The sequence below is a fragment of the Lampetra fluviatilis genome, chromosome 15 (genome assembly GCF_964198595.1).
Source record: "Lampetra fluviatilis chromosome 15, kcLamFluv1.1, whole genome shotgun sequence".
Taxonomy (NCBI): Eukaryota; Metazoa; Chordata; class Hyperoartia; order Petromyzontiformes; family Petromyzontidae; genus Lampetra; species Lampetra fluviatilis.
The window spans coordinates 7514158-7541942 of NC_136289.1; the positions used below are offsets into that span (position 1 = coordinate 7514158).

General features: G+C 45.5%; 3 protein-coding genes across 5 annotated transcripts; 1 reads left to right on the plus strand and 2 right to left on the minus strand.

Annotated features, from left to right (window-relative positions):
* Positions 1-910: 910 nt before the first annotated feature.
* On the minus strand, positions 911-6094 carry RPL9 (ribosomal protein L9). 2 transcript variants are annotated; one of them, XM_078863042.1, is made up of 8 exons: positions 5989-6094; positions 4712-4759; positions 4192-4307; positions 3003-3098; positions 2252-2384; positions 1439-1519; positions 1175-1291; positions 911-1049 (listed from the first exon to the last, which is right to left on the minus strand). In XM_078863042.1, the coding sequence occupies exons 2-7, from the start codon at positions 4755-4757 to the stop codon at positions 1185-1187; spliced, it is 579 nt and encodes a 192-aa protein (XP_078719168.1). In that variant the 5' UTR covers positions 4758-4759; positions 5989-6094; the 3' UTR covers positions 911-1049; positions 1175-1184. The 2 variants fall into 2 exon arrangements, with proteins under 2 accessions (XP_078719168.1, XP_078719169.1); XM_078863043.1 differs by having other exon boundaries at positions 6030-6051.
* Positions 6095-8456: 2362 nt separating this feature from the next.
* LIAS (lipoic acid synthetase) lies at positions 8457-15298 on the plus strand. 2 transcript variants are annotated; one of them, XM_078863047.1, is made up of 11 exons: positions 8457-9470; positions 10203-10342; positions 10444-10537; positions 10680-10760; positions 11293-11449; positions 11879-11936; positions 12059-12187; positions 12548-12693; positions 13511-13581; positions 14349-14460; positions 14576-15298. In XM_078863047.1, the coding sequence occupies exons 1-11, from the start codon at positions 9303-9305 to the stop codon at positions 14629-14631; spliced, it is 1212 nt and encodes a 403-aa protein (XP_078719173.1). In that variant the 5' UTR covers positions 8457-9302; the 3' UTR covers positions 14632-15298. The 2 variants fall into 2 exon arrangements, with proteins under 2 accessions (XP_078719173.1, XP_078719172.1); XM_078863046.1 differs by having other exon boundaries at positions 8458-9470; positions 10194-10342.
* Positions 15299-16284: 986 nt separating this feature from the next.
* UGDH (UDP-glucose 6-dehydrogenase) lies at positions 16285-26897 on the minus strand. Its single transcript, XM_078863044.1, has 12 exons — positions 26727-26897; positions 24334-24514; positions 23393-23494; positions 22873-23073; positions 21401-21598; positions 20817-20964; positions 19673-19767; positions 18614-18744; positions 18282-18421; positions 18015-18106; positions 17130-17240; positions 16285-16584 (listed from the first exon to the last, which is right to left on the minus strand). Exons 2-12 carry the CDS (start codon positions 24502-24504, stop codon positions 16474-16476), a joined length of 1500 nt encoding a protein of 499 aa, XP_078719170.1. The 5' UTR covers positions 24505-24514; positions 26727-26897; the 3' UTR covers positions 16285-16473.
* Between the last annotated feature and the right edge of the window lie 888 nt (positions 26898-27785).

A 27785-nucleotide genomic window follows, 5' to 3' on the forward strand; every position in this document is an offset into this window, starting at 1 on the left:
CTCCTGATCTGGTGAAATGGCCTAGCAGTAGCACGCTCATCACTTGTTGCAGGTTAGCGGTCTGAATCCAGCAGCCTTCACGATTAATACTGCGGGTGTATTAGCCGTAAATATACGTGCCGTCTGCTCTAATGTACATTTAAGACCCAATTACATAATTCACAAGCCTTAAGTACATAATAGCTACCGTTTCAGACAAGGGCCCTGCTTCATAGGAGGCCATGAGTGTATGAGTTCGACAGATTTGGGGAAATTTTCATCCAGCAGTGGTAAAATGTTATTAAAAATGTGTTATTCGGGAGATAAAGCACATGAAATCCCGACAATTATTTAGTTTGAACGAAATATTCTATACATAACACATGGGAGAGTACTATATAAAGTCTTGCCTAAAAACCCAGCCTTCCACATCTGACAAACGGTTTGAAATGAAATTAGCACTTTTCTTATTGTCCTAAAATGTCAACTCCTACATAAGTTCCAGAGCAGATGTAGAACCTGCCTTGAGGAATCGTCTCCCGGTCTTGTATTTACCAATGGCAGCTGCCGAGGAACAGCGGTACGACTAACGCAAAGACTTTACTATTTTGTATGTTATTTGCTCACAAAAACCTTCCCTAGATCATGGAAAGTATATAGGGAGTACTCCTGTACCTTAATTTGAAACATTTGAATAAGTGAGATAAATGACAAAGTAAAAACGTGACAACTCTTGAACTGAACTTTGAAAATAAATTACATGTACCGTTATATGTACGGTACTTCATTGTATGAAAATCTGTCACCAGATTTAATAAACGGTTTACCATCTTATTTTCTTGGTGAACCAATTGCTTAACCATATTGGAAATATGGTCAAATTACTTTATTGTATATTTAACTTGGGCACAAAAATGAAGCCAGACAATAATTTTATTTTTGTCATTTTATTGTGGAGAATGTCCGGTGGTAAGAACACAGAAAGGACTCCGTCTTCTGAGCACTTTCACCATTCGCAGCACTTCCTTGGAATGATGGAAATCATCATCCCCATGGCAGCTTGCGGAACCCTGCAATGGCAGTTACACACACATGTAGATTTAGAAAAAACTATTCAACACAAAACAGGAAAGCTAAAAGCAATCAAATGAGAGCTGAACACTTGCTGCCAAACAGAAGTGATGCGACAGGCTACCTTGGCTCATTTAGCTCTTGAGTTCCAGGACTGTGGTCTTCTCGCTCACGTAGATGCCATCGAGGAACTTGCGGATGTCCTTGTTTTTAACAGTGGTGGCCTGCTGAATGAGGGCAGCTGGGAAAAGACAATAACACGTATTAAGCCTTCACGCACACAACAATAAAATCAGGCCAGCACTCATACCAACGCAAGATTCACTACGTTTAACATTGGCAAATTATTGTATTCACGGTTACACATAATAGTTGCACATACACTCACCAGAATTTGAGACGAGTTCAATGTCATTCCCTTCAAGAATGAGCTCATCCTTCTGGTTGGTGGAGAGGGCACATGTCACACCTGTGCAAAAGAATATAGTTAGTGGCATGTTCTAAAAATTAAACATAGCTTCTCAATACCTCCCAGCTTACAGACACTAAGAAGCTAAAAAAGCCAGCAGCTGTCATATCATTTTCACAATTCATTTTCAAACAACACATCATGGTGTGCAAAGTCGTTGTATTAAATCTGTATTTCGGGCATGTAACGATTGACCAAATGATCCATTAAATCCAATTATAATGCTCATGAGGCATTCATTGGATTGCATTATCATATTTTCTTAGTCAAATAGAATGTCAAACCACTGTTGAACGAGGGTCTCCTCACACCCTGTCAGCCATAGGATATTTAAACCAAATAATACAATGCTGGCAAGTGCAAGTTGGCGGAGTTGGGGCCCAGGACTGATGGGAATTGAACTCAGGTCAGCGGATTCATGTGCGGGAACCACTGCCCCTTGGCTTCACGAATTTTATGCAATTGGTTTGTGGAAGCCTTACAGCCACTACTGATTCTACATGCACCATAATATAAATTAAATTGTGCCCGCAAATCAATGAATGATTATGTTGAGCAGACGAATCATTGCCTGCAGTCTATCAGCCAAAATTATTTTGTGTCCTCCAACATTACTTCGGAAAAACCCCTTTCACATTGGAGCCACCTGGTGGTTGAATCTAAGACAGCCATTTTCTTCCCTCGGAGCATCCCATATATTTAGTGTGTCCCTTATGTTTGGACTCCACATACCAGGCCTCATCTGCACGCGTCGCGTGTACTTCTCGCCCAGGAAGTTGCGGATCTCCACCAGCTTGCCAGTATCTTGGACCACCACATTGATGGGGAAGTGGGCATACACCGAGCGCATCTTGTACCGGAATCCCTAATTATATGCACAACACGGGGGTAGCACAAAAATCAGGTCAACATTTAAGTTTAGTTGTACTGTTACCTGGTGGAACATGTGCACAGGTAAACTATGTATATACAAATCATACGTAATAATAAACTAGACATCCCAATATACGCTTTTCCCAAAATACGAAGATACGTAATGTCACATTTATCCATGAATGCTTCAGTTTCAAGACTTATTCAAGATTTAAGAATAGGGTTTCCCCTTTTTTCTGGCAACAAAACAGGTGTTAAGATGTTAAAACACCAAACTGAAACCTTTTGCAAGGAATCATGTCTGCATTAACCACATCAACTTGTGGTGAAAATACCAAAAAAAACATGCTGACAGTATATGCATTGTCTTTGAAACCGACTGGTCCACACCAGAGACAGCTTTCTTTAGAGCCTAGTCTCAAACAGTGTTAGACCAGAGGACGCAAAAATTATTCAAGATTGTCGTGAATTGGGATGTTGGGAGATTTGACAAATTACATTTCAAGGTGTGCTATTTTGGATTTTGGAGAAAACCTGAGACGAGATAATTTAACCAAGATGAACATTAGGTCCTACGATCATAATACAACCACATCTGTTGTGAACTTACCAGCGTCACCCCCTTCATCATGTTCATCACGTGGCTACAGATGGTCCGCACCGTGGCAAGCTCCTTGCGATTGCCCCACCATTTCTCCACACGCAACTGCAGCCATGGAGGAAAATGTACCAAAGGCAATTTAAGGATATTGCCTTCAATTTTTGATTGTAATTACAATACTCTGCTGTTATTCAGATACATATCAACTGATATCCATGTAGTGACCCTGAAAAGCATATCTCTATGTATTCTTGATACCCCCCCAAAAATGCTTCCACTTATTGTTATAACAATAACCCAACATTTTTCTCTCTGGTTCTCAATGTGCATGTCATTTTATTCTGGAGAAATTTTAGTCTATAAATTTTAATTGTATTATGTTCATCTCAAAACCAGACCACACCATGTAAAAGTGTGTTAACAAACAAGTAATGCAATGGCTACTAAATAATAATTTAAGTAATGGCACAGGAGTTCAAAGTTCATGTGCCGCAAAACAAAGTAGACATTTTTGGATGTCAGGGATCCATAAAGTGACCTGGAAGCCAATCAGGGTTGGGGTGGCACAAAAAGGATGGAACCAAAGGGCCATAAAATTACATAATAGCTATCACATGATCATTAAGTTGTTGCACACCATATCAGCCGAATAGTAGTTTCTACCTGGGATGGCTTGAATACGTTTCACGTGAGGTAAGGCATGTTAAATTCACTTAACGTATGTCAATATTACAATATGAAATTATTCTCAATGTGTTAAAAACACACAAATTTGAATTGTACCCATAAAATGCACATTCTGCAGGTATGAGAATAGGTTTACCCCTTTTTTCTGGCAACAGGTGTTAAGATGTTAAAACACCAAACTGAAACCTTTTACAAGGAATCATGTCTGCATTAACCACAATACTTTTGGTCAGAATGCAAACAAAAAACACTGATAATATATGCATTGTCTTTGAAACTGATTGCTCCACACCAAAGACAATGCATATATTATCAGTGTTTTTTTCTTGTTACTGGCAAAGGAGGTCCCATTGATTCTGGGGGTATGTTAATATTATGGAAAGTTTTTCTAAATGATTAATCAAATTGTCTAGTCAATATTGCATTTACCCCCAAGTGAAGATTTTTTGCCAAGTGTGCTAACTCCCAATATGAATGGATTTTCCTGTATCCTACAGTTGACAAGCCTCACCTTCTTCTTGTTCTTGCCGAGCAAGCTCAACTCCAGATTGATGTGGTTGAACTCCCTCTTGAGGACTCCCCTGGGTCCTTTAACAGTCACTTTGCGCCCCTTCAACATCACCGTGACTGTGGGATAAAGGAGGAAAATAAATGTTAACATTGCTTCACGGCAAATGCAATGCTTTTGTGCGAGTCGTTTTGGCGTACTACCTTCCAACTAAGCTGAAGATCATCAACGCATCGACATCTATCCGATAATAAAATAACTAAGGGTTTGTAAAAATGTTGTTTCCAAAAAATCTTCGGCTCTTTTGGACTATTTTTCAGAAGTTTGGCTTAGAAGGTAACGTCTGCCTGCTTTATTTCTACATATTGTAAAACACCTTTCCGTTATGCCATAGATACTAAATAGTGAACTCTCGATTATCTCACGTAATGGTGGAAGGTGTGGCCTAGACAAAACAATTCTGAGTTACATCAAGAACACAAATGAAAATTGCAAGAGCCAAAGGGGGGGGGGGGTATCTCACCATTTTCGGGTATGTCCACGATCTGATTGCTCTGGATGGTCTTCATTGCTGCGGAACAAAAAAAATACAGACGCTCATTGATTTCACTTTGCAAAATATACACCCTTTTGAACCGTAGTTGAAATAACTTGAATTACATAAACATTTGTATACATAAGCAATTTTCTAATTATGATCACATCCAATGCAGGTTTTGACACCAACTATTTCATCAATCAACTAGTGGCCAACATCATTGCCCGATTGGAAACGCCTAAAAGTTAAAATATCTTTTTCCACAGATTTTGATAGGAAACTAATCAACAGCAAAGATATTCACGTCTTGCCTGGGTCGGCTATGATCAATGGCCAACCATCGGAACCGAAGCAAACAGGTTCAATTTTATAGTGTACTCCATGACAAGCACGTAAAAAATAATTGCGAATACTATGAAGCACTTTCCCATTAAAGCCAAAATGTTTGTTTATACAGGGCAACTCTGAATCAGTGCCAAGTAACAAGAATGGAAAATACGGTACAGTACCAACTACCGCGCCGGTATCAACATCGCACGCGGTAGTCGCTAGATTCGGAGTACAGTACTGGGAAGTTAAAAACCAATATAGGCCATTCTACTTAATACGCCTTAACTATTTTCCAAATAGATTTTTTTTACTAAAAACCACGCAAACTTTATACACCCGAGTTTTATCAACTAAAATTACGAGTGTTCATGTAAAACACTTTTGTCGATCAACTGCTGGATGAAGGCCTTCCCACGTCGTGCCGATCCATTGTTTTTTTTAATACTATACTTCAACCACGCTGGTCAGTGCGGGTTGACGACGGGGAGCATAGACGTGGGAGCATAGTATAATACAACGGATTTTGATGCACTGCCCTCTGCTACCCACAACGTATAACACATTTATGCATGATGGGGCACCCATACAAGCACCATCCCGGGCTCAATCCTGCTAGACTTCCTAGACCTGGTCGGCCGTATTCGCGGTGATTTGGTTATAATAGATTTGCTCTCTTTTGTAAAAAGTTACGAGAAGAAACTTGTAAGACACAACTTGGGTTGCCCATTGAGTTACACGTACAGCACCGCACTGTACTAAGCCACGCAAGGCCCCAATCGAGTCCTCCTCCGCGGTCGACAAACATCGACCTACAATAAAGAGCGCGCCCATTCCATCGGTGGCCAACATTACGTTAGTCGTGAACACAGTAAGTCGCAGAATGCAACGCGGCGTGTAGATTATTCGCGAGAAGGTGTAGCGAGGAGGATTACCGCGGATGCGAAGCGCGCAGGTAATGGAGCCGGGGCCTCACCTCCTCCGGGTCCGAGAGAGAAAGGACGGGCGCGCGCGCTGATTGGCCAGTCGAGATCCCGCCCGCGCGCGTGTTCTCGCGAGAGTTCGCGCAGGCGGTGACGTCACTCGAAAGGGTTTGAAATACGTGAACCATAAAAGACATTGGCCACAAGGATGAGGAGTGAATCGAATTGTGATGTTCGATAAACAAACGTGAAATTAAAAGCGATTGCTTGATTGAATATTGAGGTGGTGCTCAAATCCTGGCTTACAGCCCTGAGCCAGTGGTGGTAATTCCACATTCCTATGGCCGGGGCGAGTTTATCTACACGATAACTATTGTTGACTTATTATAAAAATGACTTAATGTAACAAATATATGGTCTAGTTATACTATTTTGCCCACAACATTTACGATTCGAGTCCGACGTTTCGCTGGTGATTACAACCAGCTTACAATCTCCAACAAACCTGTCAACACCAATTCAGTGCTTAGCTTATTACAGACCAATTCAGATGTTACTGGTCACCCCGTGCTCTCACTAACCTCAACATTCATCCTACAGTGCCATCACAAGGAAGAAACAAAAATAGACAATAAGTAATATTTTTTAAAAATGTTTTAAACACGCTTTAATGAAATGTACCGTATTCGTAATATCAGAACTCCACTACTCCAGGAAGTGGCCCCGAGGCTTGCCACGACATAAGGGGCCTTATTCTTAGGTTTTTTCGGTAAAGTCACGTAGGTAAAACATCAAAATTAATAAAAAAATAAAATAAAAATCACGACGTTTCGGAGGCAACACAAGTCTCCGTCATCAGGTGGGACCGTCACAGCCAGATTAGCTGCATCAAGTGAGGCAATGATTCAAGATGTAATCCCTTAAAAGCAAGTTGAGGGGGGAGGAGAGGGTGGGGAGCTCATCAGAATGTGGTAGCCAATGAATGGAACGTATCGGGAGGGAGGGGGGCGGGGCTCAAAGACGGCACGGAGTGCCACGTACAACGCATCGGGAGGGGGAGGGGGGCGGGGCCAAAAGGATGGACGAAGGCTTGGACGTGGTTGTGCGCAAGCAACTACTGCTGCACACGACAACGCATTGGACAGAGAGGGGGGGAGGGGAGGCCTGATACACATGATAGAAAAGAACGAAAATGACCATGTATAAACATGGGCATGTATAAACATGTGTATCAGGCCTCCCCTCCCCCCCTCTCTGTCCAATGCGTTGACGTGTGCAGCAGTAGTTGCTTGCGCACAACCACGTCCAAGCCGTCGTCCATCCTTTTGGCCCCGCCCCCCTCCCCCTCCCGATGCGTTGTACGTGGCACTCCGTGCCGTCTTTGAGCCCCGCCCCCCTCCCTCCCGATACGTTCCATTCATTGGCTACCACATTCTGATGAGCTCCCCCCCCCCCTCTCCTCCCCCTCAACTTGCTTTTAAGGGATTACATCTTGAATCATTGCCTCACTTGATGCAGCTAATCTGGCTGTGACGGTCCCACCTGATGACGGAGACTTGTGTTGCCTCCGAAACGTCGTGATTTTTATTTTATTTTTATTAATTGTGATGTTTTACCTACGTGACTTTACCGAAAAAACCTAAGAATATGAATCCTTGCAGTCACGAAAGCTTCAAATCTAGAATAAGGGGCCGTGGTCATTTACAGCCAACGTCAGTTGACCGTGGAAAATTAGAGCCAAACCGAAACATAACATATACAAATGATTGTTTATAACATGTTTTTATTTTTAATGATACAATATAGTCTTGTCATCAGTATGACATAAGTATACCAAGTTTGCAGTGGATACCACATTGGGAAGTGGGTTAAAATTTAGTTACAAAATTTGAGGATACAACAGAGCGATTATTGCTTGTGTTGCAGTCGAAACGTCGTGAGCATTTTATTGTTTAATATTTTGTATTATTTTCTTATTTCCCTTCTACGCGACTTTACCGAGAGAACCAAGAATATAACAACAAAGTGAGTTAAATAAAAAAGCGTGTAATAAAAACACGTTGCCGTGTTATTGAAACGTCTGTACGCCGTATGGACCTGAAAACGCAATTTATCTGTACACAATTACACGGTAGCCCTTATGAGTTTGGCAGCTACGAAGTAATACTCTATCCGCACGTTTTGCTTACGCGACAAACCTCTACTAATCTGGCCGTGTCGCGTGGAGGTGGTTTTAACGACACATTTATATTTGACACGATCTAAACCCGTCCAAACAACAACACCAACAACACCACAACCCCCTCTTGTTATGTATGGAGAATGTATTTGCTATAAAGCAGTTCAAGTTCATTGATTAGGTATGTATAGCCATGTGAGCCATTCGGCTCTTGAATCGGATGCAACCGCAACAAACAAAAAACAAAAACATGAACAGAAAACATCTTAAAGTGACTATGTGACTAAGTGCAAACAAAAAATCAAAGAAAAGACAGCAAAATATTGCAGAACAAGCACCAACGCTGTGTGCACAAATCCCAGTGGGATGCAAGTCAAACAACAACAATCACAAGACAACTTAGATTAAGGCCATCAGTCTAACTCCGTGCTACAACAAACAAACATGGACAAACCAAAAAACTTTTTTTTAAATCGTCACCGGCGATTTGGTGGCCGTGAGTGGGAATTGAATTGGGGGGTGGGGGGGTTCGTAGCGCTCACCGCGACTACAACACCACCGCTCCCCCACCGGGGGCGGCATCATCACCACCATCATCGGCACCATCGGCACCACCACCATCGTCATCGTCACCATCGTCATCGTGCCCCAGCAAGACCGGGCGAGTCGAGAGCCGATCGCGCGGCGGCGCTCGTCGCGAGCAATCGACGGCGGAGTTGATGGATGGCGGTGGTCACGTGTTAGTCGTCTTCTTCGTCGGCGTTGTCGGCGGTGGCGGCGGCTCACTTCTGTGAGCGCGCGGTGCGGCCACCTCCTCTGACACCACCACCAACAACAACCACCAAACAACATCAACCCCACAACCACCAACCACCACCCACACCACAACCACCAACAACACTAACACCACAACCAACCACCACCCACCACCAACCACCACCACAACCAACACCAAACACCACCCACCACAACCAACACCAAACACCACCCACCACCACCAACAACCACCACCAACAACACCAAACACCACCACCAACAACACCAAACACCACAACCACCACCAACACCACAACCACCAACCACCACCCCAACCACCCACCACCACCCCAACCACCCACCACCACCAACCACCTCGTCCCGTGCGACGATGCCGACCTCGTCGCGGGCCCCCTTGGCGCTGGGCCGCGAGCTGCTGCTGCTTCTCGTGGCCGCGACTCCGAGGAGGAGGCCGCCGCTGCCGCTGCTGGGCCCTGCGTGGCGCAGCAGCAGCGCGAACTCCGCGTCGACCTTGACGGAGGGCGGCCGAGAGCCGGCGGTGAGACGGGACCCCCCTCCCCCCTCTCTGTCTCTCTCTCTCTCTGCCTGGGATTCAGCCTGGCCATGACTGCCCACCTCCACCCACCCGGGTCCGTGGGTTGTCCGTGGGTTGTCCCTCTGGTGTTGACGTTGGGGTCCAGGCGGGTGTTGGTGCCTGACCCCCGTGGTCTGGTGCTGTACACTGATATCCTCGGCTGGTGCCTGCCTTTATTGAGGTCCTGACTTGGTAGATACAGTATCTTGTGTGTCTGTGGCGGTTACATAGAGGTCATGTCTGTTATATAGGTAAGATGTCTTGTCCGGTTCCTCCATCGAGTTTATTATTGGTGCTTATCCTTGAGGTCCTGGAAAGTAACGACAGTCCCTTGAAGTCTACTTCGAGGTCAACATTAATCTTCAGGATTTATATAGATGCTGCTGTGGGTGTTCAGGAGGTAATTGAGGGGACCCACGGGTCTCCAGGAGGTTCTCAGCCGTCTTGAGGCCCTAAACACGTCCCCTGTTGCTCATAAAAGTACTGTATTGTATCACTTGAGTCCCCATAGATATCCAGAAGATACCTAACCTTAATGCTCCCTCCCATGGCTCTCCCAGGATATCTAAAGGTGCACTTGGGACCTAATTCAGTCCCTTTTTTTTAGTTGCCATTGATCTCAATAGTGTCCTGTGTACATTACTTAAGTGCAAGTGTTTTTGTATTCCTTATATCCATGTCTGCAAGGCTGGGCAGAAGGAGAAAGTTGATGCCAGAAAACTAAAGCCGTTGCTGGAGGACGGGCCCGATCTGAAAGAGTTCTTGTCAGGAGAGTTGGCAGATCGGAGCAAATGGGATGAATATAAAGGGAATCTGATACGTGGAAAAGGAGAAAGGTAAGACTACTTGTGCACACAGAAGACGGCATCCACATTTTATTACAAAATAATACATTACTTGCATTTAACCCTCTTTTAAACTGATTCTATCTTTAAAGGCTAAGGCTGCCTCCATGGCTCAAAACGAAAATTCCAGTCGGAAAAAACTACAACCGATTGAAGAACACACTCCGGGAGCTGAATCTGCACACGGTAAATGCACTTTTTGTTACAGCTTACCGCTCTAGATTATAATACATCATTTGGGGTGACAAAATAATCCCCCAGATCGGGCATCTGCATTTAAGTGATGTTCATGTCCGTGTACATTCTCTGCCTCCCCCATTGCTCTTAGGTGTGTGAAGAGGCTCGATGCCCCAATATTGGTGAATGCTGGGGAGGAGGCGAGTATGCGACAGCCACCGCTACCATCATGGTACTTTTGTGATTTTTATGTTAGCATTTACTGAATGTATAAGTCATCATTATCGACATCCTCATCTCCCACTTCTACTTCTCCCACCATCTCTTGTCACCTTCATCTTTCTCTGTTGATTATAGCAACATCACAGCGGGAGTGGTGGTAACACATTCCTGCGGAGGGAGCTGGTTGGAACATTGGGTTGCTCGGTCAATGGCCAGGGTCAACGGTGGCGTGGTGCATACCGCAAATATGCCCGACTCTGAGGGCGGGCACAAACCGGCGTGAGTAGGTTAAACGTTGAGTTTTATAAGGGCACCACGGGGTGACCAGCCCCTCCCCACCCAGCCCCTCCCCACCCTCCCCACCCAGCCCCTCCCTGCACGACGGACACAATAATCCCCTGTGGGCTGGTGTAACCAGGAGGTTCCTACCAGTAATAATAATGTAAAACAGCACGGGGAGGTCGTGCCGGCGTGAGGTTTATGTGGGTGTCACGAGCGAGTGCACAGCTCTTGACAATGGTGGCACTGGCGGTGCGTTGCAGCTCATGGGAGACACGTGCACACGGGGCTGCCGCTTCTGCTCGGTGAAGACGGCGCGCGCGCCTCCTCCGCTTGACCCGGCCGAGCCGCACAAGACGGCGCACGCCATCGCCGCTTGGGGTCTCGACTACGTGGTGCTCACTTCGGTCGACCGCGACGGTGAGCGCGGTTGTTGAATGTGGTCTCTGGCTGTGGATGCATCGGCGTGTGAAGCCCGTAGTGCTCCGTAGGAAATAGCAAATGGATGTAAGTTCGAATGTTTTGTCTGCATTGGGTTGTAGTGACTCGGCGATACCCTCATACGATTCGATTGCATTGATTTTATGAATTGCACATCAGAGATTAATTAGGATTCATATTGTGGTCTGCTAAAGGAAATAGGAAGCGGGATTACTTAATTTTTGTTTGCAATTTAACAACAATGTGTAAACGATTAAGTAATGCAGATGCCGGCGCGAATTTTTGTAATGTTGCTGTACTTTATATACTGAAACACACGTACGTAAGTACACACCCTTGGCTTGCATAAGTCGCGAACATGTACACAGTGCAAACGCCTACCGCTAATAAAATATTTTCTTTCCCAAGACATATCTGACGGTGGTGCTGCGCACATCGCTGAGACCATTCAGCATCTCAAAGAAAAGTACGCTTCCCTTTTGATACAAATCCCATTCACTTCCTTTTTAGTCCCAAGAACGCATTTTTATGAATTAAAATAAACTTAAGAAATGTGTTTTTCTTCATTCCACGTCGGCTCATGCTCAGGAAGCCAGAGCTCCTGGTGGAGTGTCTCACGCCCGACTTCCGGGGTGACCTCGCGGCTGTGGCGACGGTGGCATCGTCGGGCCTGGATGTTTACGCGCACAACGTGGAGACCGTGCGGGAGCTGCAGAGGTGAGTGAACCACTCATGTTTTGGGAGCACGTGTGTTATCCCCGCATACACGTGTCTCTGGGTACTTTGTTTTCCTCCAATATGCAAAACATTCCTTATGTAATTGGTCAATTGTCCCACTGCAGAACCCTCCTGAAAAGGGTCCTGAGACTCGGTGAGGCTTTCCTGTAAAATAAATTACATTTATCTGTGTTTTTGGAGAGGATGATAAAGACTTGCATTTGTATCAGTTGCTTTGGAGATTTAAAGCACCCCTCTGTACTATTTAGTACGTCTGACATAACCCTGTACTTACAAGTGAGCTCATTGCTGGAGTTTAATTTTGGAGCTCTATGCTTGTGTAATGTTTACCATTTACAGGAAGGCACGAGACCCCCGCGCCAATATCGACCAATCACTGAGCGTCCTGAGGCATGCTAAGGCAGTGCAACCGAGCCTGCTCACCAAAACCTCCATCATGCTGGGCCTCGGAGAGACGGACGAGCAGGTGATTTCTACCATGAAAGGTGAGTGAGCAGCCCGACCAGACAGACAGGGAGTACTTACGTGAAACAAATGTGACACATGTGGGGCATGTCGGGGCTGGAGGGAAAATGCAACCAAAAAACAAGTAGCTTATATATACAGTAAAACCTTGGATTGCGAGCATAATTCGTTCCGGAAACGTGTTTGTAATCCAAAGCACTCGTATATCAAAGCACTCGTATATCAGTTTTGATCACGGGACGCCCGGCAGACAAAGCGTATACACGTACTACTCGTATTGCAAGACCTCGCTCGTTTATCAAATTAATATTTATTTAAAAAATGTGCTCGTTTTGCAAAACACTCGCAGACCAAGTTACTCGCAATCCAAGGTTTTACTGTATATAGAAATGCTGTGCCCTGGACTGGACAATGCAGGTTTTAAACTTTGTTGGTGAGAAAAAAAATCCGTTAAAATCACAAGTGCGTAGCTTTAGAATCCGTGATGTCACTGACTTTGCACGGATATGTTTTAATTAGTGAATGCATCGCTTTTGCTACAGTACCATGGGAGAGTACACAACCGTAATTTATTAACATCTTTTATTTTCTCACCATTAAATCTTGCCTTTTATCGAATATCCCGTGTCACACAGCCAGAGTACGTAACTATAAGGGCTGCTTATGGGTTGCGTCTTCCTTTAATAGAGCAAAGCAGAACATGGCACAGCAAGGATCAGCACCTGACCATGCAGCATAGTTGAACAATATTTCTATTATTGCGAGTGGAGAAAATTTACTTTATGACAGTGACGCATTACCTCTTGGCATTACATGTGCCATATGTTGTTGTGGCAGAAATCCGAGATGCTGGAGTTGACTGCCTGACGCTTGGGCAGTACATGCAGCCTACAAAACGACACCTAAAGGTATGGCTCTCGGGAGAGCTTATCAACAAGTCATGCATGTGCCTCTATCGAGCAGACCAGCTTTTTGCTACTTCCACCATTATTCACATGCAGACCATCACGTGTCACTTCAAATAACAATCAGAGAATACATATCGCATGCATGTCAATTAACTAGTAGACAATCGCTCTAGATCACATGACAAAAGCTGTGCCACTACTCTATGCTATACAAAAATACTGAGTAAGTCATTGACCAAACATTCAGCGTAAGTTCCATCTGAGAAGAGTCTTGAGGATAATTCAAAGGTTTCTTGAATAAAAGGTTATTCGTCTTTTAAAAAAACATGAATACAGTAATTGGGATCCCTAACTGAAAAGATGTAGCACAAACTGAACTAAGCAAGGGAGCATAGCTCACCTTGAATGGGGTGCACCTGAAATGGCCACATCGCCCTTTCCACTTGCCTTCCTTTTGGTTATCACAGACAATGCCATTGTTTGGGCAGAGTGCAGCCCATGCACTGTAGTGTAAAAGAATCCTGCAGCGAAATATTAATCCTATTCCAAACCCCAACTCTATCCATCCCCATAGTTTAAAAAAATATTTTATTATATTTCAATCAGAGACCAGTATAGAGCACAAACCACAAAATCCATCCCTATAGGTAATGAGCCCTTTAACACATGCATTACCCCCCATTGGGCCTCAAAGGGAAGTAATCGGCAGCAGAGCAACCATATTTTTAGCGCCTCTGCAGTGCAGGCCGTTTGTGTGCGGATGCCAGGTGGAGGAGTATGTGACCCCGGAGAAGTTCCAGCAGTGGGAGCATGTGGGGAAGGAGCTGGGCTTCATTTACACGGCCAGTGGACCACTCGTGCGGTCCTCCTACAAGGCTGGTGGGTGCCCCACGGGATCGGAAAATATGATTGCGTTTCAGAGCAGTGCGTCTCGATTGCCTTGTGCCAATGCGTTTCACTGACATCGCCTTGTGCCAATGCGTTTCATGTACAGGTGAGTTTTTTCTGAAGAACCTTCTGCAGCAGAGGAAAGTGGACGAACGTGCTTAATGCAGGGCGGTGAAGGCGCTTAAATGTGAAGGCTGCCGATGGAAATGAAAATTTGCTGTCTTTACAGCAGTGCCTACAACACAACACCATTGTATAGCTGCTCTTGAGGGTAGCCAAGGACAACAATGTAAGTCATTGGTGCAATTTATCCTCGGAATAATCATTGCGTTATTGTTTTCATTATAAAGCTACTTGCATGTTTCATCACCCTTTATTATTTCAGGGTTATGAGTTGCAGGATATACATTGTTTGCTTTGTAAAGGTGGTAGGGGTGGAAATAAGTCAGTTTAATCTTTTTGCTTATAAACTCCAAACATTGCACTGGAGCCTAAAACTCTACACATTATACATTACATCACTTCTAAGCATGGGAAACTGTTCAAAAGCTAACAGAATTAGTTGAAGCACTGCGGGTTAATTTGTATAAATGTACCATTTTGACTGCTGTGTCAAGCAACTGAATTGTAATAGCTTTAAATAGTTTTTTGCTTAAGGCCAATGATATAATTGTCAGCAAGTCAATGAATGTTTGATTGAATGCACTAGTATTTGTTGAATGAATTAACGTGACTCTTGGTCTATGATCAAAATAAACGAAAACGTAAACAATATTGCTTTTTATTGTTACAAAAACAACTACAGCATATTCCTGATTAAATGCTTGGAATGGTCCATGATTATAAAGATAATAAACGTGTAGGAATTAACATTTGACAATGTAATATACCATTAGAGTGTTAAAGTACCAACTGTGCTAAACATACAAAAATATGAATTTAAACAAATCGAAAAATTATTGCAGTATATGAATGCTCCCACTAATTAAATTAAAATCATTCAGTAACATTTTAAAAAAATCGGAGCTCATTACTGTTCAGGTTGAAAAGACAACACACAATTGTATGAATGTTTGGAGTTATTTGTTCCTCTGCAGCTAAACTCTGAACCCATGAACTATGAAACCACTGATTAATGTCAAGGTTGAACTGTGCCCATATGTAGAGAATAACTCTACTTCTCTCTGAACTAAAAAGTACAAAATACGTAAAATAATTCAAGTAAACCTTCAGTACACACGATACACATGGCAACCCTGGGAATACTCAACTTCAAGTGTTATGGTGACGCAGCCTGTGAGCTTAGAATTTCAGCTGTGTGTATAATAACATGTATGGCCAAGACATTTGATTAGCCACACAATAGGTATGGCCTTTCAACTTATCACAGCCAGGACAAAGGGCTTTAGATTACACTGGAATAGAGTGCTTGCAAACCCTAGCATTTTGAAAGGAGGAAATGCCTCATTGGACCACCGACCAAAATTCTACCACTCATAAGACAAAAAATCTGATGCAACAAGGTACAGCCAGCAGTAATAACTGCCTTGTGATTGGTGCAAATACGTCGTGAAGGCAGGACACTACCCCACTCTAAAAACTACAAACATTTGTACCCAAGCCTCTGCCAAATCCAAACACATCCAACATTTAAATCAACTGAAATGTGCAGTGGTGCATGGACTGTCAAGAATCCAGTTGAGCATCCGCAAGGCTTTATGTAGGTACATGTCCTGTTTAAACCACAGCGAGGTGCCTCTTGAGCGGATTTCACATTGGTAATAAAAAATTCGTATGATCAATACAATACATTATCAGTTGTTGGACTCGTCTCTTGAATGATTAAACATGCAACGATTTTGTCGTTTTGCCAAGCGCGTGGTAGGATTCGGGCAACGGCTCGGGCACCACGGCACATTTTCTCTCTTCCCTTCGCTCGTGCGGTTGGAGCTGTGCTGCCCGTGTGTCATGTGACTCGGAGCCCGGGCTCATACCTCCTCCCCCTCAGACCTTGGCGCGTTTCGCTGGAGGCGATTGCAGCTCCGTGTTCACGTCGGCGGCGCTTGGCGTGAACGGGATCCCGTTCTTCACCACGCGTTTCCCGATCGTCTCGATCTGCTCGCTCCGACACGTGGAAAGTGTCATGCATCATACGGAGCGAATATAGAGAGGCCGCGTTTCCAACATTTATTCTCGGTCATCAAGGCCAAGTGCCAATGATGTCTCCACAACTCAGTGTAGTTTAATTTATGCTGGCGGGCGGATCATGAAACTGCGACACAGTTGGCAAAAAGACCCCTACGGTCTGCGCTCAGTTTCGTCACCAACATCTGGCTTTAGTTCTTTGCCTTGGTCGCTGACCTCTGGGTGAGACTCCACTGCCCATCTCGGTGACCTGCCTTCCCCTTAACGTGACCTGCCGCCTATCAATCTATTTTTCCTGATTACATTTACAACGCTTTCTTACCATATATTCCAAAACTTAAAAGTTGCTTTCACTGAAATTCCAACCATCCGCTGCATTTAGGTCCAGAGATTTCTTTACCTTATTTGGGTAAAGCTGTCCAACGAACGATCGACGCAACATGGCTCGGAGGAATATAACACATTTCAAGTGTTTAACCGGAAATTATTTTAAACAATTTGAATCGTGGTAGCACCTGGAAGCCGATGTGCTGCAGCTTGTTGTGCAGCGTGTCCAAGATACGGCGGCCATCAAACAGGAACGCCGGCTTCAGCATGCCCCCGTAGATTCGTTCGTAGTCCAGCTCCTGACAGCGCGCGTCGACGAGGGCAGTAGCGACAGAAAAGGGGATGCCGTTCAGTCAGGTGCAACTGCCAGGATGGATGTTGCAGTGAAGCGAATGCAACCTCGAGTCGCTAATGCTGACATGAGGTAACGACAGGCGTTGAGTCAGCTGCTGGCCTTAACAGTAGCCACATTACAGGGACATTTAGCGTGATACACTTTGTAAGTAGAAAAATATTGAACTTCCTTCGCGCCGTACATAGCCAACCATGCTAATCAGAGGTGTAGGAAAATAACTGGCAGCAGTCATTAAATATCTACACTTTTATCCATGTATAGGTCTGTATCATTACCAATATAAAGTAACTGTTTTACTGTATATCCATCCAGACGGAGTTGGATGGATTTATCCAGCAGTGGATAGACAATGGCTGCTCCTGATGATGGTAACTTTTTCACTCTCACACTAGAGTAACTGCGCTATACAATGTTCTAGAAAGTCACATTTAATATATATTATACAGCACTACTAATATCCCCGTGAATAACCGTGGCAAATATCTCCTTGCCTGACATGTAGTTACTTCATCTCATTTGAGCTGTGCCATGTTTGTCAAGACAGGTTTTTTTCTCACTTGGCTGCTGATGATCATGACAATGTCAAGCACAAGCACTTTCAATACTGCCGGTAAAAGTAGCAGTCACGTCGGCCCCACTGTATACACGCGCGCGACACTCGGCAGTCGGGGCCTGGCGCCGAGTAAACGGCGAGCCTGAGCCCCAAGACGAAGCTCACCTTGAATAGGTCCCACTCAGTGCAGATGACGATGGCGTGAGCTCCCTCGCACGCCTCGTACGGGTCGCTCACGATCGTCACCAGCTGCGAAACTGACGGCAGAGGAAGGGAAATCAAAGGGCGGCTTCAATCCCCACACGTGACACATCGAGAAGAAGTCAGCATGCTCCGTCAGCAAGCTCCCAGCATCATGAAACGACCTCCACTTATTTCCGTGTTCGCTAGCCTGCTGTCGGACGGTGCGCGCGCAGCGATTCCTTGGCTCACCTCTCTCAGGCTCATCGCCGGAGATGGCCGGCTGTGAGAGGTCCTGCACGATCTGCTCCTTCTTCACTTTGGGGTCGTAGATCTGCAGGCGTGCGCCCTCGTCCATCAGGTACTTGCTGATGTAGATGCTCGAGGACTCCCTGTGGCAGAGGACATGGCACAGCGCTTGATGGGCACGATGCCCCGATAAGAGTGGGACATTTGCACCCACGAAAGCCACACGTGCATCGTGTATCCAAATCAATGAGAATGTAAACACAAAGCCAAGTTAATCGAAATTAAGGCCTCTGTAAAACGTTCATTCAAAGTAGATTTTTTTTCACGGTTCCCACCTTGTATCCCCCGTGTCCTTCTTGAACGCGAACCCGAGCAAAGCGATCTTCTTGTCTGTCACCGTGTTGAAGAGGCAGCCGATGATCCTGGTGGCGAAGCGCCGTCGCTGATACTCGTTGATCTCGATGACCTGAGCCGCCACAGAACCGGCGGGTTGAGGCAGTACGGCAGAACGAGTGCACGCAGGGAGGGGGATACGAGCAGGCACAAAGCACATCGGAGCAAACCAACTATGTTCACATGTCCTTTTCACTCCAAATGTGTAAACATGCCCATGTTTAAACTCAAAATATTCTGATAAAAAATACAGACTGCTGCCATGGCGCAATAGTTAGCACACTGGACTTGCAATCCAGAAGTTGTTAAACAATGGATCAGTTGAAACAATGGGTGAGTTGCTTCAATTCCCCTGCCTTTCTCCACCCAGCAGTACAAATGGGTACACCTCAGTTATTCGATTAGTAGGTTGCGTGCTCTCAATCTTTCTTGAATGGAGGCCCTTCTACCAGCTGGGCTGCTTTGCCTTTACCACCTTCACCCTTCAATAATAAGTCCTCCCCGGCTTGTCGGCCATGGGGGTTATTAGGTTATATGTCAAAAAGCTCAACAGTGCAAGTGGGTCAACACAGTGGAGTCCCAAGATCAGTTCAGATATCACTCCTCGCTGATGATAGTGGCTGCGAATCAATCTCAGACCGCCGGGTCCTTGACGCAGTGCGCTCACCACTCCACCACTGCTCCACCCAATGTTTAAAACAGGCAATGCAATTTGACATTGTACCTAACAGGAGATCGTGCTAATACGTCAATAACAATTTAACCACACTACCACCTGGTTAGGGTGAAGGACACGGATAAGGGAACACCTGATAGCCTATTGCTCAATACCGGTGAATGAAGCAAGAATAGAGTTCACTAAAAATTCTAGCACGCGAGGTGTAACTGGACAAAAGTGAGTCAACGACCGTTTCAAAATTGTAAGGCTATGGACGTAGTGGCACTAGGCTCATGTGCACATTGAGCTTTTTTTCCAGTGAGGAGTAGAGTGACGCACTCACCTGCTGCCAGTAACGTGCCACCTCTGGGAGGTTGAGTGCTTCACACAGGTAGACCAGATTGAGCACGTCCTTCTGGAAACAGCTGCCTCCAAAACCTGCATACAGCAGCGACAGCCACAAGACACGAAACATGCTAAATTGCAGTGCACTACGCTGCCACTGGGCCTAGGACCAAATCACCTGGAATGCACCCCAATGTCATTAGATCTCTAAAGCTAAGCAGGATTGAGCCTGGATCGTGCTTGGATGGGTAATCACCATCCACAAAACAGGTTGTCATTGGGCTTGCGGGGCTAAGTGGTGGGCAGCAGAGGGCAGAGCGGCAACATCCATTGTACTTCCATGCTCCCCTACATCACCAACCCACACTGACCAACGCGGTGAAGTATGGTCAAATAACCCACACCGTGTGGGCACCCCTCATCCAGCAGTGGATTGACAAAAGGACTGTACGTGTACATAAACTACACTGTTTATGTACACGTATATAAACGGTACAAGTACATAAACTGGGCAAAGCAGAATGAGGACAAGGGTATGGCAGTGCTCACAAATGACCGAATCAGAATATTTATTTATACTGGAGGAATAGATGTGCCAGTGAAATGTGCCAGTGAAGACAAGAATCCTGGGATCACTAGGACAACACGGACGTACGTGGGTGTGTGTAGACTCCCTCATCTACACCAGCCTGAGGGTGTGCATTGGTCTTGAGGGTGTGCGTGGCTGTATGGTCTGGTCACTTAATAGGGAGTGCAAATTCACGTACGCCTCAAGAGCACAGATGTATGGGTGAAGTGAGCTCCAGACCATGAGGAAAGCAAGGGAAAATGAGCAACTTCTCACAGAGTTAAGATTGAATGGGAGCTTCAATAGATAGACTCGGCTGCTGGAGCAAAGAGTGCGTGGAGAGTACAGTGAGATGAGACGGTAGGGGTAGGAGTCAATTGAGGATAGAGTTGAAAGGGAAGGGTAGTGGAATGCATGGAGGGTAGTGGAGTGAGATGAGAGGGTATCGAGGTAGAGTGCATGGAGGAGTTGTCAAGTAAATTTAATTTTTGTTTACAACAGGAGTGGAGAGGACAGTCAGGCGACGGGAGGGGTGTCACCCTGTCTATGGAGCCGTGTGGCCACATTCTCGTACCAACGCTGGCCTTGAGGAAGCAAGAGCCGATGCGCCGGTCGGTGCCAATGGCGTGCGCCACTTGCTCTACGTCAGCGCCCGTTGCTTCGCACACGGCGCTGATCGAGTTGATGCTGCTGATACGCTGAGCCAGGAACGCGTTGGCTGCCTGTGTGCACGCAAGGCCTTAACATTTTAAAAATCGCGTTATTCACTGTGAAAGCGTTTAAACTTTTTGATAAACGTTTACATTCATTGTAGATTTTTACCAAGCTATCGTCATATACCGTATAAAGATTACATATGGATCCGAGTACTGTGTAATGACTGTATATACATTGTAGCTGGAAAATGTTGGAAATATATCTGAAAAAATGAGAACTAGTCAAAGGGTTTCGGTGAATAAATTCACAGATGACGATGTTGACAACCGAGACAAACATATGACTTGTGATGCCATCGCATGATGACGGACGATAAAGAGAATAATGGAAATTCGATGACAATAAAAAAACAACCAAATCAACAAAACAATAACGTAACATGCAATACAAAGTGAGAAGCAAAAAACAGAAAAATAAACCAAATAAAAAGTAAAGGCGCACAAGTTTGGAGAGCTCTGAGGACCAGGTGTTGGTGGCGATGATCTTGTTGCTCGGCACCCAGTGCAGGTATACGGCACTCAGCGCCGTCACGGCGCGCTGGCCCTCGCTCGTCTCGTCACCGCCAATCAGAACGCGGTCCGGGTTCTTGAGGTCCCGGATTGCCGTGCCCTCCGCCAGGAACTCGGGGTTGGACAGCACCTACGATGGGCACGACGAAACAAATCGCAGCAAGTGTGCGTGGTCCATTAACGGACACACGTGTGTACAGCGTTGAGTTAGTCCCTTTGTCCCTCCCCGGGACAGAGAGTTCTCCTTCGAGGGATAAATTTGACTTGTGCTGGGCTTATATTGAGAGCTGAACTAGGAAGAGATTAAAATATAAAATTTAAGATTAAATTCCTAAACAAGCCATACCCAAGGTTAGTTTGCCGAGTTTGGTTAAGGAAGCCAGTTTGGTTAGTTTGGTTTACGAAGCCAGCTAGAGCTCCTGGTCATTAATCTGAGTCCCTATCACTTACATTAACTGTTAGTCACGTAACAATGTATTTATTGATACATGCATTACATGTTGTGTCAAAGAATCAATTATTTACAAGTTCTGCAAATCATACGTAAATATACCCTAACCTAAAGATGCAAACAAGACAACGTGATTCATATTTTTTTCAGCCGAACTCAAAAAGCAATGATTAATATTAACTGAGGAATGCTACAAGCTAAGAAAATACAATAAAGACGATACAAAGACAAACATTTATAAAAAATTTAAATTAATTACTTGAAATTCGAAAACCTACAGAATTTCCGGGGGGGAATGATCATTACACGTCTATGGTAAGTTGCCAAAACACAGTAAAGACCAAGACGTTTTCTTCTTCCCTTCATTCATGTAATGTTCTGACTCACCTCTACTGGGCATCTGTGAAAAAGAGCTTCATAACTCATCGGATTCCTCTAGTATAAATATTCTGATTTACTGTGCCGGTAACATGGCCGAGCGGTAGAGTGTCCTAACTTCCCAAATACGAAACATTTCCCACAAATTTGTGTCAAACTACTGCAGACTGCGCGGTGTCTGTGAAACAACATAGTGCCTTCGTGATAGGCTAACAATATAAAAATGGCACGAATTGATTTGTTTAACCCTTTCCCGTTCCGAGATGTGTGCAAGCTGTTGGGTGAGTCCTGTTAACCTCCGAATCTCGAGATGTGCAAGCGGTTCAATGTTAATTTTATTCAGAGACACAGCGCCGATTTTTTTAAAGACATCGTACTCACTGCAGAGAACTGTAGTGACACGATCGCACTCTCCGATAACGAGTGCCAAACTGTTTCCGCGCCCCCCCCCCCCGCATGGCCTTTTTACTTCCGATTCCATTCCGATGATGTAATTGTACGTCATTGGAACGGGAGAGCAGTGAGAGCCACTGCTTGGACCTCCACTGCCACCACGAGCAACCCCGTTAAAGCACCTGCAGGTGCAGGTCGGGCTTTGTGTTGGCGTCGAAGATGCGCTTGATGCTCTCGGCAGCGCGCACGGGCACAGTGCTCTTCTCCACCACAATCTTGTAGCCGGTGGAGAGGCCCACGATGCGGCGAGCGCACGCCTCGATGTACTTGAGGTCGGCCGCCCGGCCCTTGCCAATGCCGAAAGTCTTGGTGGGAGTGTTCACCTGTGGCACAATGCAAAATGCTTTTAGATTAACGATTTAGAAAGACTTCCCTTCCCCAACCGGCACGAACCAGCATGGCCAATTATGTTCAAACAGCCCCCCTATGACCAGCACTGTATGGGAAGGCCTTCATCTCGCTCTGGATTGACAATGGGATGTGATTAATATAATTATTATGAAATTTCACTCGGGATTTTACTTTTATTAGCCTAGTAAGGCAGATATGACCAATCTCCAATTAGGATTTTCTTTTCCCAGGTAGCTCCTATGCGTACTGGATAATCCATCGGACTATGATTTCTCACACCAACAAACCCACCGAGATGAAGATGAGGTCAGCTTCTTTGATGGCCACATCGATGTCCGTGGAGAAGAAGAGATTCTTGCCACGGCACGACTCCACCACCTCCTGCAGCCCCGGCTTCAAGCGAGGACAAGCCCAGAGCGAAAACAATGAGTCATCATCGGCGATTGTCTATCCACTGCTGACCTCCCCATGTCATCGCGAACCCTCACGGCCCTGTCAAGCCACAATACATCCCCCACTCCTGCACAGTTCTCATGGTTCTATCTCTACGTAGTCATCCATGCAGCCACATTATTTCCTTTGGCTGCCATTCCATCTACCAGTGTCATTTTTCAGTCATCATCGCTTCCAGCGAAGTGTCCTGACAAAGCTCACTTACTTTGCTTGAAGGCAAATATGACATCTGCAATGTACATTTGTTTTTAACTCCATGCACTCCTCTATCTATTACTCAGCATTATTAGTTGTAAACTATTTAGATTTAGTTTTACTGTTGTGTCAGGGATGCTGCTGCTATGTAATAATTAACACACTGGACTTGCAATGCAGAGATCACTGGTTTAATCTCCTGGCGTGACAGTTAAAAGTGGGCAAAGTTGCTTAAATCCCCCCACCTCTGTCCACCCAGCAGTATAATGAGGGGTGGGGTAAACTGTGGGTACTTGCGTCTCTTCTAAGACGTCTGGCCAGCGTAAAAGAGTAGGATAAACGCCCTCTCGAGGGGCTTGCCAAAGCTCCCCCTAGCTGACATCCTTTCGCAAGCTGCGGCATGAGCAATTAATCGTGGGGCTGCACCCTTTTCGCTCCATGTTTTGTCACCCACTTACTCGACATTGGTCGTTTTCCCGTTATGTAGAGCCAAACAAGGCCGATGGATACTGTCCTTGGGGCGGGGCGGGGCGGTGGACGAGAGTGGCATCAGGAGAGGGCATTAGGAGGGGGCAGCGTCTCACCTCGAAGATGGGCAGCGTGGGCGAGTTCCAGGCATGGATGCGCTGCTCGTTCACGTCGACGACGGTGACGCGCACCTCGGGGCACATGTGTGCGATCACGCTGCACGTGGGGCCGCCCACGTAGCCCGCGCCGATGCAGCAGATCTTGCGCACGACCACGTTCTCCGCCATCGAGTCGGGCCTGGTGCGCCGCAAGACAAACATATCCCCAACGTGTGGCATTCATCAGACTCAAAGGATGTTATTTCAGCCGGTAAGGCCCACTGGGCGAAACGGCTCTTAGATTGACGGCGATGGTGGCAGTTACAGGACATTGCAGGGTAGGAATGTGCAGGCTAACGGGAATAAAAACCAAAATTACTTTTTATTTCTACGAAACCCACGCCAACACTTGGCGCAAAAAGAACAGTTCTCTAAAAGAAATCAAACACAGTGTAAACGATCTAACGGAGTTTTGGATCCAATGATGTTAGCGAACACCTATTAAGGTCAGCACGAGTGGTGTGGCCAGCACCACATCTGGTAGCCTCTGTCCTGCCCAGTGCTGATGCGCACACACCGCACCAGGCTGAATCAACCGAGTGGAGACCCAGGATCCGTTCATATATTTAACAGGGATGTTTGGCTGTGGCAGGGAATCAAACTGGGGCCGCTGGGTTCGTAGAACTATGCCATTGCGCCCCAAACACACGATCCATACACACACACATACAGATGTCCACGTTTTTTTTTCCTACCCAAACACACAATCCTGTCTCTATTGGTTGTCATGTACAAAAGAAAAGTGAGCTCACTGCTGGATATTCCGGGGAGGAGGCAAGTGTGCCTTCGTTCTTACCAGATGTTAAGTCGGCTTAAGCAGAGCTGCTATTCTATTTGTGCGTATGGCAATACGTCCAGGAGCTAAATGGCCAGTGTCCACGTGTTGATAGCCATGACGAGAGGGCCTCAAACTGTGGAACACAAAAACGCACACGAACTCTCCTTTGTGATGCTACGAATGTGGCCACATGTGCGGCACCGTGTCATAAAATACGTTTTACAAATGACATTGGCCATGCAAATCTGTCCGGTCAGCCTGAATCATCCCTGTGTTAATAAAATGGTTGTAACTCCCAGAGTATCGGGGTGCACAATTTCAAACATGCAGAGAGTATTGCCAAATACTCGTGTGCTACGTAAAGTCAAAGTTTACGTAATTTGAGGAACGTCAAAAATCCTCCATTTCACCGACCCGCACTGACCAGCGTGGTGAAGTATGGCCAACCTCCCCATGACCGACACGGCGTGTGGCAGGCCTTGGGTTGACACAACACTGTGTACATTGTGCTTGACACTCGCATAGCTGTCAACCCATTACGGTTTACTCCGTATTCTTATGCAGGGAAATTGAGTTTTCAGGTCCATAAGGCGTACAGTCGTTTAAATACGGGCAAAAAAATGTGCTTTAATCTATTTGTTTGTTTCTCTCTCGTGATGGGACTTTGTGGGATGAACGTTGAGATTTTCTAAGGGCACGGGGTGACCAATAAGGTTTGAATTGGTCTGTAATAAAGTTGGCGCTGATAAGGGGTTGACAGGTTTGTAGTGGTGAGTGTACTCGTGGTGAGTGTACTAGTGGTGAGTGCAGTAGTGTACTAGCGGTGAGTGTACTAGTGGTGATTTGTCTATTAGTGTTGGTCTGTTATAAGGTAGGCGCTGACAAGGGGTTGACAGATATGCACTCAGGTCGTGAGGTTTGATGCTTTCCAGTGTACACAATAATTATTTCAATGCTCTCCACCATTCACTATCCTCCCTATCGCATTGCTACTGTTGTTGTTGTCAGCCTGTAGCGTTCTCCTGCGAGACAAACGCAACCCACATTTTATTACATTTCTTCCTTTTAGTTGTTATTGTCAAGTCGCGACTTCCGTACTCTTTGAATGAATCTGATACTCTTGCCTGCTCTCGGTAACCACTTCGTAATGAACGTGACTGGTGCGTTGGCTTAACCATGCATACAAAAACGCAACACGGGCGTCCAATAACAGCCTCACCATACATACGGAGCAAGATAACTTCAACACGTCAATAACTGCCTCTAATGAAAACATGTATGATATATTATTTTAACATAAACTATTACATGTTATTTAAAGCCAGTGTTGTAGACCGTTTTGTGCTAATTGTACACCATGACCAACGCAGAAAGCAACCATCGCCAAATAATGAGTTTAATACGGAAGAGCCGACGTTTCGGGGCTTTGCCCATTGCTCAAAGCAGGTAGCTAATGCCGATACATCTTCGGTTAGTAAGTCGTGCTCGTCATGTGGCGTGCCCATGTCTGTCGCCTTAACAAGCAACAGCATTGAGGTGCGTGTCAGGCGAGTTGAGGTGCGCTGCAACGTACTGTCTGTCTGTCTTCTGCTGTTACAAGACGTGAGATTCCACCCTCGCTCCGTCGCTGCTGCTGCTGTTGATGCTACAAGACGTGGAATTCCACCCTCGTTCTGTCGCTGCCGCTGCTGCTGCTGCAGGACGAGACGCAGCCACGTGGACTTCGCTCTCAGCTGATGGGGAGGGGGCGGGCCGGCGGGTCGCGGAGTGATGACGTCACGGCAACGACACGCGGAGACAACACAAATGACGTCAACACAAATAACGTCATTTTACGCGTAGGCCTATCGCGACCAATGTGATTGTGTCCGTAATAAGGAGGACAACTTATTCAGTTTTTAAGTTTCATTTATTAGGTAAAGCCCTGTGAGCCATTCGGCTCTTGAATCGGGTGCAACCGCAACAAACATTTCACATTTTTTGTGAAACAATTAACAATTATGGCTCATTAAGCTGGTTTGTAATCAACAGCGAAACGTCGTACTCGAGTTGTCAATGTTGTTGTGGGTTTACTCTCCAGCGCACCCATCCGATGAAATCTTCATTTGAAGCTTTCGTGACTGCAGGAATCCATACTCTTTGGTTCTTTCGGTAAAGTACTCTTGCTGATACTCTACCTGTACTATGTACTTCCAAAAAAAATCAGCAGACTACCTGCTGGATATCCTCACTTTTTCGAAGAACAAATGTGACCTAAGGTCTCATTTACCAGCTTCACATTCCCTATTGCCGTACAAATACTGGAGGAAGGGCCTTTGCTGTTGATGCCCCCAGGGTCTGGAACGCTATCGCCAATAAACTGCAATTCTAGATTTGAAGCTTTCGCGACTGCAAGGATTCATACTCTTAGATTTTTTCGGTAAAAAAATAAATAATGAAAAGTAATTTTTTTTTATTATTTCTTTTATTTTCATTATTTCTTTTTACCTACGTGACTTTACCGAAAAAACCTAAGAGAATAAACTGCAACTTGAGTCACTACCTGTGAGATCTTCACTCAAAACTGCTCTAGAGGAGCTGTACACCCCTAGCTGCCACTGCTATGGGGCCGTCCATAAATGACGTCACGCAC